The sequence below is a fragment of the Trachurus trachurus genome, assembly GCF_905171665.1.
Source record: "Trachurus trachurus genome assembly, chromosome: 16".
Classification (NCBI taxonomy): Eukaryota; Metazoa; Chordata; class Actinopteri; order Carangiformes; family Carangidae; genus Trachurus; species Trachurus trachurus.
In genome coordinates, this window is record NC_139902.1 from 24760772 (window position 1) to 24772779 (window position 12008).

A 12008-nucleotide genomic window follows, 5' to 3' on the forward strand; every position below is an offset into this window, starting at 1 on the left:
CCTGCACACTCCCACGACACTTTGAAGGAGGGATGAACAGTGGCTCAGCTGCGGGTTTTAAACCTCTCAACTCTGTATTCTTTCTCTCAGGGCATCACTCACCTCTGTGTGTCATATTTCATCACACTTTTGTTGCCGTGGGCAGATTTTTTTTTCAGCATGAAGGTGTTGACAAAATGATCCTGTTGCAGGATGTGTGAGAAAAGGAGGAACTGGATACGTAGTAATTACGCTTAGGTCAGACAGAAATAACTTAATTAACCCTAAACCCACGGGTGTAGAGACATTCAGACAAGATCTTGCTCAAGCAGTCAGATCTTTGCACAACTGGGATTTTAAGCACAAACTCTCCAGTGGCAGCCCACTTCACTGCCAAGTTTTCATTAGGAAGGAGTCAGGTGCTGCCAACATGGCGACAGCGGAGCAGCTCACTCTGAGCTTCAAAATCCTTTTTTTCCAGAAATCTGGGTGTGACATGTCAAGTCTCAGGCCATTGCTGAATTTGTTTTTCTAATAGGATTTATAAAAGTTATGGAAAATATAGAACATTCAGCTTTAGAGCACTAAAGAGTACTGTGGGCCTTATATAAATGAAATTAGTATAATGTATATTTTTGGCAGCTGTATAGGAAACATACGCAGGTTGTAGTCGGGGATACTTTGCATCACGTTGTCAGAAGTTTTCAAGTCTCAAATTTTTGTACAGTATTTGACAGAACAGGCTCCAGGGTGTTCCTCAAACACATCTGAGCAGCACGGAAAGACTACGGGAATGCCATCAACTATTTTAAACTCTTGGCACAGGGAGGATAACAGGACAGACCGACGGACGGACGGATGAAAGCAGCAGCAAGAAGAGAGGGAGAGGAGAAAGAATGTAAAATGCATCTTTGTCATTAATGACGACTCAAGGATTTGAGAAATAATGTGTGCTGAGAGATGCCGGCTCTCTGGAGAGTGAGAGGAGAGGGGGATTTTATTAAGGCCTCCGCCACAGAGCCCTGTAGGGAAAGAGGTAACAGACAGCCAGTGTGTGTGTACGTATGTGTACACACACTCATATATGCGCGCAGGTCCGACAGCTGTGTTTGTACAGAGCACCCTTGTCTGTGACCTTCTTCGCTGAGGTCCTCGCTGACTCTCTGCGGCCCTCATGAATGCGCTCAAACTAAAAGAATCCCTTCCTACTCTGCGTCTGCTCTCCCCCCACGGCGCTGGAAGTGCACACGACATCCGCCTACTTCCTATTAGCTTGGAGATTCAGATTTCGTCAAGTCTCAGATGAAGCCGGATTGTGTTTCCTTGAAGGAGCCGGGTCGTTCTTTAACTCCCTCGTCCCTACTACAGACTGGTGCAGACGTAACACCAAACCTCTGAATGATTCGCCACATGGGAAAGAGCCTGTCGTCCGACGTCTCACGCTCTTTTTCATGCTATCAAACATTAATAACAATGTCACAGGCTCAGTATATTGGACTGGTTTGGCAGTTACCACACAGAAATGATGTGCTAGCGCAGCAAACAATGGGTCTTAAGTGTTTTTTTTCTTTTTTTACTCTAATAACCAAATTGTTGTTGTGGCAAGTCATAAATCACAGCCAAATAAAAGATTTGAGAACAAAAGACCTTTGTATTGTTCTGGTTTACTGTGGCTCAGATAGCTTCAGCAGCCCCATGGCAGGAGAGGTTAGACTGCTGTCGTGTCTGGCTGTGTTGTACTTTTCTGTTTGCTGTGTCCGAGTTGAACGTGTGTTATGCGATGACCTCGTTCGACTGGTTTGAAGTGGACACGGCTCAGATGGGAAAAGTCGATGCGGCTCATTACTTAACACCTGTCAGGTTGAAAATCAAAGTATTTTGCTGCATATTAAGTCACACACCCTGACTCTTTTTAGTTGGTTCACCAGCACTGGCCTATTATTAATATTTTTTTATGCAAATATGGCAACCTGCTAGCAACTAGTTGCATAGTCTATTGGCACGTTCATGTCATGCTTGTCCACCCAATATAATCCAATATTCACACAAATTTCTAGACTGTTTTCCTCTCAAACAACTACTGAGGGAAATATTTTTCCAATCAATTCATCTAGAAAACACAATCTGAAGTGAATCAAATCAATAAACTAATATGTGTGTGTGTATGAGAGAGCTGCTGCCCAAACTGAAGCTGCTGAGTTATTGATTTATTCTGCTATTCTTACATTGGGCTCAAAAAGGCCTCAGCTACTGCAAGGCTGCATTGGGACACTTTTGCTGATGGATTTGTTCATGCAAGAATATTTTTAGATTTATTCGAGCCCTCTGCCTCATTCTTCATCTCCCTGCTCGAGTGTTTTGGTCCCTCGGAAACTTGAGCAGCCATATCCTTCTTCTACATTCTGTAGCAGGTGTAGGGAGGATTTTTCTTTTTTGCCCGTTCTCTTATTCCAGTGACAAATGAGTGCTTTCCCACCAGGTCCTTTTTGGATTGCTGTTGACAAAGCACTGGACAGAGAGAAAAATGATCAGTCTCCCTCCCTCCGTCTCTCTCTCCCTCCCTCCATCTCCCTCTCTCTCTCTCATTCTCTCTTGTTAAGTAACAGCCATGAAAGGAGGACTTGTCACTGTTTTATATCACAACATGGTCACTGGAGGTTCTCAGTTTGAAGTTATGCTGCATTTTTTGGCCTCATTTAAGAGAGTTATTTTAGCCAGCTCTAGTATTAACAGCACTGTACTGTACCTATCAGACTAGAAGAAACCAGACTTTAGCACCAAACTTTTTCTTTCTTTTTACTCATTAAGAGCAGTTTCCGCCAGTGGAAAACACCATCCGTGTTAAATCTTGTCCCCAGGGCCGGCCCCGCCAATGTTGGCGCCTTAGGCAAAATTTTTGATTGGTGCTTCCTGCCTTGTGCGCCTGATAATTTCCTCCTTTTTGACTCAGTTTGCAGCTGCAACTCAAAGGCAGAGCTAGACACAGTCTTGTGGTGCATAATATCGGCCATCGTGTTGTCAACTCCTGACACTACATTGCCTATACTATGGACCGCCTCTGTGTGTCTCCCTCTTCGTTTCTTCCTTAGCATGCTAAACTTTGCGCTCTGGCCTATCTGTCACATCGCTTAGCAACTCATTGTAGCATCTGATCTGCCTTGAACACATGAGCTGCTCAGACGACCTTTTGTCTTGTCTATGCAGTGATTGCCAAAGCTCTTATCAAACAATAATCACCACCACTTTATCCATGCACCAAACTATATTCGGTGACAGAGATGGCTTACAAATAGCTTCAATGCAAGTTCAAGCTTTGGAGTATGTTTTATCAGAGACAGATATAGATATGAGATAGATTACAAACACAAACACCCACCATTATGTCTCATATGTACATTTGATAAACTTGAAGGAATAGTTATTTCACCCTCTTGTCAATGCAAAACAACTCAAAGCAAATAACCCATAATAGTTTAAACATCTCAGTTATAACATCTGCATTTTTCTCTGTCTGCAGTTATGCTATCCCACCTTCCATCTTTCTTTCTCCTCCTCTGCTCAGAAATTAATGGACTCCTCACTCACTCTCAGCACAGTCAGGAAGGAATATGGTCTGTGTTTTTCATCTCTTGGGTGTGCCCTGTCTTGCTTGGGTTACTGCCCTTGATACTTCAGCTCAGACACAAAAGCAAATCCTGTTTCTTTGTGTGCAGAGTTTTTTTTTTTTTTTTTTCTGTTCAGCTGGCAAAGAGCGGCATTGTCAGATTTTTGGCGTTGTGTTCAGAGGGTCATCAAGGAAAGACAACTGGCTGCCAGGGAGAATAGGAACGATGAACACAAATGGCCTCCAACAGGAGCTTTGTTCTAGGCAACACACACACACACACACACAAACACCCCTCTATCTTTATTGGTTCAGACCAAATAGCTTTCTGTATTGGGAAGATGTTTCTTTTCCTTTCTGCAATCCCACAGGCATGGATTGTGACTCTGTACTTTATTGCCTGTGGATGTCCATAAATACGCATGTGTGACAGTCACAGTGATAAAAAAAAATTCAGTGTTTGGCCGACCACATAATCCTCTGTCTTTACTGTATGATGGAAATAGTTGTCGGATATTCAGCACATTTGTCAGCTACTGCAGGAGACGACGACGCTCCCTCTTCTTTTGGACTCCGTGCATGAGCAGCTCGGTTCTGCATAAACTGGCATGACCTCCTCCAATAGCGGGACGCACCAAACCATACCAGAGGGAGCTGCACTGGCAGTGAGGAAAAGGCCACATCTATCCTCGCCTGTCGCCTGTCTCCGTCTCCCGAAGCCCAAACACAATGAAAAGTTTATAGCTCCCTTCTTGGCCTCATTATTCCTCCTCTTCGCACAGGCTCTCAGCGCTTTAGTGCCGCTCTCTGCTTGATAGAAAACACATTTCTCTCCTCAACGCTACTGCCGTGTTGGCAGCGAGTCAGCAGGGCTGTCAGTATCTGTATTAGGCGTCAGTGTCTTGCAGTGCGGCAGAAGGAAGGGTAAACACTGACCCAGCAATGGCACTCTCTCATCAGGACGTTAAGTTTTATTACAGCTGAACTCAGGTCGCTTCTCATCCTGCATTTCTTCCTCACTTCGCTTCCGCCCGGCTTCATCCTCCTCCTCCTCCTCCTCCTCCTCCTCCTGCTGCTGGAAATCTAAGCAGTTTAGCAGTGACTGTGACAAGTGGGAAACAGCTTTAGTGAGTTGTAGAATAACAGTGCAAACGAAGATCCTTTTCCTTATGAGGTGGTAGGTGGGGTTTTATGACTTAAGACTGAAAAAAAGAAACCTAAAGAAAAAGAGAGAAAGTTTGAAAGAGTGAGGAGAAAGGAGACAAGCAAAGCAAGGAACAGCAGGAAGGTGACTGTGATGAAGGGGAAATGAAAACATTGCCACCTCTCCCTGTAGCTCAGTTAAGCAGCAAGGCTGCAGGTGTTTGGGACAGCTCGCTCTGTTTGCTTGACCTGCTCTCAATTTCCTCCATCACTCACTGACTGAAACATGAGCACTGGTGTTTTTAACGCAGCTTTCAGACCGCACCCTTCTGTCTATTCTCTTTGGAAATAGATTTAATAAATTGATTAACCAGCACCAGTCATTGAATGTGTTACAAATTATAAAATGCAATATCAGAATAATCCTGCCAATAGAGTAGGAAGGCACTCTGAGAGCAGGTCTTGTATTGTAATGACAATCTAGGTTTTGTTATGGCCACCAGTTTCAGAAATAATTTCATCATGGTGGGTACTTCAATACCCAAACGCCTTGTGTGCACTGTTGCTATGGAGAAGAGGTCAATCAGAGGTGCAGATTGGAGGGATTAATGCTTCAGTGTTGTGGTTGCTAATTAAAATGTGATGCCACAGCTGTTCATTCCGAAATTAAAAGCTGCAGGGTTTTTTTCTGTTTTTTTTTTGTTTTCTCAACACATTTTCTTTTTTTTAGCTGTGGAGGCTCTGAAGTCTCAGAGTCTGTCACAATTTCAAGCTCTGTCACTGGTTGTTTCTTTCTTACCTTGAGAGCCTTAGTTAACTTCTGCACACAACCCTGTACAGTAGCCTACCAGTGACATTTCTTTTTATCACAATGGTTAATCTTTGCAATTGATGATTAAACTGGAATATTTTACCTGTGAATTATCTATGAAAGTCAATAATCCCCAAGATTTCACAACTCAACTGACCGCCCACTAAACACTTTCCCACACACAATGACTCACTGACCAATGCTTAGCAACAACTACGTACTTGTCAAACTTTTGTCTTCTCAACACACTGGTGTCTTTTTTTTATGACCTGTCCGGAACCACAGCTCAAGAGCAAAGATTTTAAGTGATGGATAAAGCTGTGTGTTTACAATCTACAGCCATGTCTGGATAACAAGCTAAGGTTGGTCCTCATCCTAAAAGCCTTTTTCTTTTTCTCTGCCTGGAAAAAGTGAAACAACAAACACTGAAACAATAAAAAGTCTGTCTTGCTTGGATTTTAATAATGAGAATTACAAAATGACAAAGGCAGACATCTCTGTAATTGCAGCTATAAAAATCTTAGTATTCATTGTTTTTCCAGGATCTGCTCTTAACTTAGTTATCCTGTTCACCTTCACCAGTGTTCCTCCTCCTCCTCCTCCTCCTTCTTCTTCTTTTTTTATTCTTTCCTTGTACAACAGCTGGAAACCTGTCTTTTCATCTCAGAGACAGAGCGGCAGCAGCAGTTGCTCTGCAAATATCCAGTAAATTCCTGAACAAAAGTTCCATCTGTTGAAAGGCGTGGGAACTCGGGATTCATTTTTGTCGCCGCTAAATCTAATTTACAGACTCATAACAGTGGCTTTAGGGCTTATTTTTGTTATGTGTTTTTATAGCAGCTTATTGACACAGGCTCCTGTGCTCTGCTATTGACTACATGTGATAGGTGGTCTGAGCAGCATCTTGTAAAATTGAGCTCTGCTGGTTTACTGGGGCGCTGGGTGGGCTCTGTGCTCTTTTCCTTTTTAAATGTAAGTGTTTTTTTGTGAATATGCTCCTCCGTGGGGGTTTGACCTCCCTCACGGAAACTCATTGTGAGGTGCCGTCAAACACGCGGGTGGAACAGGTGTCAGCTTGTCAAATGTCTATTAAACACCACAGTGGGAAATGCTCTGTGGATTTTATGTTCCACAGTTAAGTTTTGACAAATTTGTATTTTTATTTAATGTAAAACTTGTTCTTATGACTGAGCACGTCCAGAAAAGTGAATTCTCTGTATTGTGTGAACTCTGTGCATTGAGAAGCTGCAGCATCCCCTCCCTTCTCTCACCCTGTGCTGTGTAGAGCAGTAGGACAGCGCCCCCTTCTGGGCTGAAGTAGTCTTTGAAAGCAGAAGCCACATGTCTGTCTGAAATATCACCCATAAGACGATGATTCATCCAGTCAATTCCTGCAGCTCTCTATTGGTTCAGCAAGAGTAAATGTAGCTCTTCTCTCCACAGGTATGGGATGGACTGTCTGATTCAGTTTGAGGACTTTGCAAATATTAACGCTTTCCGTCTGCTGAGCAAGTACCGCAACAAGTACTGCACATTCAACGATGACATCCAAGGTACGCCATGGGATCACTACAAAATGATGAAGGCTGAAGATACTGATGATAGTTACCGATATACTGATAAAGAGAGGAGAATAATGTCACAAGCACCGCGCAAAACAACCTTCTCTGCTCTGTAAATGATGGCCTCGGTGTGTGCATGTACCCTGATAGGAGTAACTGAGTGCAACCTCTTAGTCAACAAATAAAAAAGCAATTCATGTGTAGCTCTTCAGATATAAAAAAAAAAGGTTTGTTTCTGTAAAGAAGTGTTTTGTGTGCCTCAGCATGAATGAATGCCACTATAACAAAGGCAGGGCATTAAGTGCCTCTTTACCGTACAGTATGAATATTTCAATTTAGAAAAGGCAATCACTATGAATACATGATTTCACCCTATCCTATCCTTAAATTAAAACAGTAACATTAGTGTCATCAGTCATTTGAAGAACATCAGTGAGAGTAGCTTTGATAATGATTATGTTATGCTTATTCCTCAGGTACTGCTGCTGTGGCGGTAGCTGGACTACTGGCCGCCCTCCGCATCACTAAAACCAAAATGTCTGACCACACCTTTGTGTTCCAAGGTGCAGGGGAGGTAGGTGGTCAACACTTCAAATGAGACTTTTTAACTGAGAACACAAAAGGTAATTCAGGAAAACACAATAAACACAAACACAAACTGCCGTCAAGGACGGCAGTAATAAATGAAACACAGATTTTGTTGACAAAATGGGAAATTTAGCATGAAAAGGACATACACAGTTTAAAAAACATCTTGTTGTAGTGAAGTTTAGTGTTTTAGTTTTCTTTTCTTTCTTTTTTTCGATATCTCTGCTAAAATGTGGTGAAAGAACAGCAAATAGGATCTGATCTGAGCAGCCACATCTCTCTAAAGCAGCAAATTAAAGCGAGCTAACCTAAACTTCTCCTCATACCAGACCAAGTAAGGCTGAGGCAGCAAAACCCCAAAGCAAGGTTGTCTTTTATTTGCTTATAAAGTCGTTCGAGGGCAACTGGGTTTCTTTTTTTTCCATCTTTCAAAAATTACACAGTCTCGTCTTGACAAGGGACTCAGACCACTGACTTACTGAATGCTGCTTTATCAAAAGTCGAATTCAATACATAAATCCATTACTTCTGATACAACCAACCAAACTTTTTCCCTCTCAATTGGAAATAAGATGTGATTTCAGATGGGATGGGTTTTTTTTCTGAGAGATTTAATGGGAGTTTGCATGTTATGAGCTTGAAGATGAGACTAAAGCTGTGAAAGCTGGTGTGGAGGTATCATCCTGTATCCCTTTTGTCTTGCTCCCAGGCAGCGATGGGCATTGCCGAGCTGATCACCATGGCCATGGAGAAGGAGGGACTCACTAAGGAAGAGGGCTTGAAAAAGATCTGGATGGTCGACTCCAAGGGTCTCATTGTGAAGGTGTCTTATTAAACAAACACATACTAATGTAATCCACCGACCTAATGTGATATAACCACTGTAGGCAAAATAAATGTTCCAGTTATGTAGTAAAGTAAATCCTGAAATTAACGAAGCATGACAAACTGATATGAAAGCCCAGGTTGGGAACATTTGAGGGCGGACTCTCTTGAGTAGTTTCACATCAGAGCTACCTCCACAATCCATAAAAAAAGATTTCCTATGGTTCGTTTAACTTGAGGTCGTTCTTTGAAACCTCTGTAAAAGTTTCCCCCAGAGGATAATACATCTGTTTTGTCCACGATATCCATTAGTTGTTATTCCTTCCTCATTCCTCCTCCTCTTCACTGTCTTCTCTCTTTCATGCCTCCACCTGTCCCCCTCCTCCTGTGCATCTTATTTCCCGTCCTCTGAGGAACCCTTAAAAGTGATCTTTCATTTCCACAGCACTAAAACGATTAGAGAACAACAAATGTCACTCCACGCATTGAACTCTGCCATGTTTTTGCGTTGAGTTTAGTGATTCCGCAGATGGTTCAAAGACATTAACGTCTCCCTCTGCGTCTTTCTCTTGCCAAACCTTTAGGGCCGGGACCACCTGACTCATGAGAAGGAGAGGTTTGCTCATGAACACCCACACGTGAAGAAGCTGGAGGACGTTGTCCAGGAACTGAAGCCCACAGCTATCATTGGTAAAACAACACAAATGAATGTTTTGCAGCTTTCCTTCAAACTAAACTGTCTAAAATGTCTGTTGTCAGTAATAGTGAAGAAACAGTCATGGTTCACAGAAACAGCACTGCCCTTTGTTCCTATCACAACTACTACAGCTCCTAACAATAAAATATACAACAATGGGTCGTAATAAGCTGCTTGCACAGTCGATTTTTCTTGTAATGTCCATTTTCGCATTTCCATTTCTTTGTTGAAGCGATTGTCAGATCGGGTGTTAGGTGGGTGGTAGTGATGGACTGGATCCAAGGAAGTTATAGAACATTATTTTTGAGGTGTTGAAGAAGAAGAGGAGAAAATATTCAGCCGTTCTTTCAAGTTGAAAGACCAGAGCAGTTAGAAAAGCTCTTAAATAAGTCATCCAAAAGTGAATACTTTGCACATTGATGTCTTTGTGTCCCAGGTGTGGCAGCTGTTCCCGGAGCTTTCTCTGAGCAGATCATCAGGGACATGGCTTCTTTCAATGAACATCCAGTCATCTTCGCCCTTAGCAACCCGACCAGCAAGGCCGAATGCACTGCTGAGCAGTGTTACACGTTAACAGAGGTACTCACTTTTACTCCTAAACATGTCTATGAATGGGTCCAGTGTCTTATCCCCACAGAAAAATGAGAATAAATACTATTTATATCTGTACATCACCACCCGACTCTGTCCTGCAGGGGCGGGGCATCTTTGCCAGTGGGAGTCCGTTTGACCCCGTCACCCTCCCCAATGGAAGGACCTACTACCCCGGTCAGGGCAACAACGCTTACATCTTCCCCGGCGTGGGCCTGGGCGTCACAGCGTGTGCCATCCGACACATCGGTGAAGACATCTTCCTTGTTGCAGCAGAGGTAACAACACACTGACAGAATACTGTACTGTATATACACACACACTTCTTTTATATTATTTCTACAGGAATGCGTGAACATCTCATTCAGACATTCAAAACATTCTTTAGTAAATCATGGTACATTACTGACAGTGAGGGATGTAGTCAAAACTTTTTACTTCAGTTGAAACTAAGTCCAAGTCCTTGAATAACATGAAATATTGATAAATAAAGATAAAGTTCATCTGTTAGTTTTACTAACTAGTCAGTATTGTATCACTGCATTATTATTATTGTTGATGCAGTATCTATGGTGTAGCAGTATTTTGAAGTTGTATTTGTTCAGATTCATGTGCTCAATCAGCTAATTTAACCACTGTTTCATGCTTAAATAATTCAATAATAATCCTCATTGATTATTGTTCTCTTCATAGACTCTAATAATAGTAAATTATAGTAGAATAAACTGATTCTGAGGACCTGTGTTCAGTAAGTCCATAAACTCAGCTGAGAGGAATCTGACTTGTCCAACACATGTGAGCATGTTCGTTATTTTTTCCTCTGTGGTAACGTGAGCGATGTTTTTGTCGTTCAACAGACTCTCGCCAGCCTGGTGACGGAGGAAGACCTGGCACAGGGAAGACTGTATCCTCCTCTCAGCTCCATCAGAGACGTGTCGCTCAAACTGGCTATCAAGGTGAGAGCTCAACACACACACACATCACAGAGCAGCTTTACCTTTGTCATGTCTGAATCTGGTTGTAAGGAGAGGTGTGTGAAACTGTAAAAACTTTAATTTCCTTTTGCACTGCAGATCATAGAGTACGCCTACGAGCACAAGATAGCAACGCTTCGCCCAGAGCCGTCTGACAAAGAAGCCTTCGTGCACTCGCTCACCTACAGCACCGACTACGAGGAGTTTGTTGTGGACTCGTACCGCTGGCCCGACGGCAGTATGACTGTACAGTCGTGCAAACTCTGAAGCACTGGACAGAAACAGGACGAGCCCTGGCGGGGCAAGGTAACTACTGATGTGCAATATCATCGTCACTGGAGGTGGTATTGGGATATGTAAAAGGCTGTGTGTAGCATTTTTCTCATTAATATATTACTGTGAAATTAATGGTGACAATACATTTTGCTGGGAACACGTGGGCCAGTACTGTGAGAGGTGATGTCTGCTTTAAGAGTTATTGGGCTTTATTTTATTTTATTTTATTTTGTATTACCTCTTCCCTCCAAGAACAGCATGGTACTGTAGTTTACACAAGTTTATGAAATAGTAAATAATATGTAAAGTATAGATGACATGAAGGCTAACGATATGTGAGGCATCAGTTTTTAAAATGTATAAGATATTGCACTGATGGTTGTTATCTCATTACATTTTACAATAATATATTTAGGAAAAATCATTCACAGGCTACTTCTTATTGTACTGCACTAGGAGGCTCCTTCATCACTGTGTCAGCTCTAATACAAATACTCTTTGTCAAATAAAAATGGTTTTGATTTTAAGTTTTCCATGTTTGATTATTCCCTCTGTGCCGACAAAGGACAAGGACGCACTGAGTGTCAGGTCAGGAGATTAAAAAAAAAAAAAAGGACTTGATATGATTTAATTTTTTCTATAGTGCACATTGCACAGTGTTTCTCTTTTGTCATCCATGTTGGACAAATGTTCCACTGTTCATTTAGTTTTACAGTGGTAACACTTACCTGTTTATACCTCATTAATAGAGAGCCTAAGCGGAAGCAGGAAGTAGCGGCGCCATGGGACCTCAACTCGGAAAAACTCGCCATTCAAATGAATGAGACTGAACATTTTATTTCGTGATCCGTTTGAATTGTGCCATGAGAAAAAAATATGTCCTCTACCTGTTTAAAACATCACGTTTCATGCCGAGAAATCATCCGTTTATCATAAAACGACAACAGAAGAATGTATT

General features: G+C 42.2%; 1 protein-coding gene across 2 annotated transcripts in view; it reads left to right on the top strand.

Annotated features, from left to right (window-relative positions):
• The window catches only part of me1 (malic enzyme 1, NADP(+)-dependent, cytosolic), an 80114-nt gene extending 68537 nt beyond the window's left edge, over positions 1-11577 (top strand). For both annotated transcript variants that reach the window (XM_083989896.1, XM_083989897.1), the window contains 8 exons: positions 6981-7090; positions 7576-7673; positions 8397-8510; positions 9097-9202; positions 9646-9788; positions 9905-10078; positions 10658-10756; positions 10874-11577. In XM_083989896.1, coding sequence (XP_083846022.1) covers positions 6981-7090; positions 7576-7673; positions 8397-8510; positions 9097-9202; positions 9646-9788; positions 9905-10078; positions 10658-10756; positions 10874-11041 — 1012 coding nt within the window. In that variant the 3' untranslated portion in view covers positions 11042-11577. The remainder of the gene's footprint in view (positions 1-6980; positions 7091-7575; positions 7674-8396; positions 8511-9096; positions 9203-9645; positions 9789-9904; positions 10079-10657; positions 10757-10873) is intronic.
• The last annotated feature ends 431 nt before the right edge of the window (positions 11578-12008 follow it).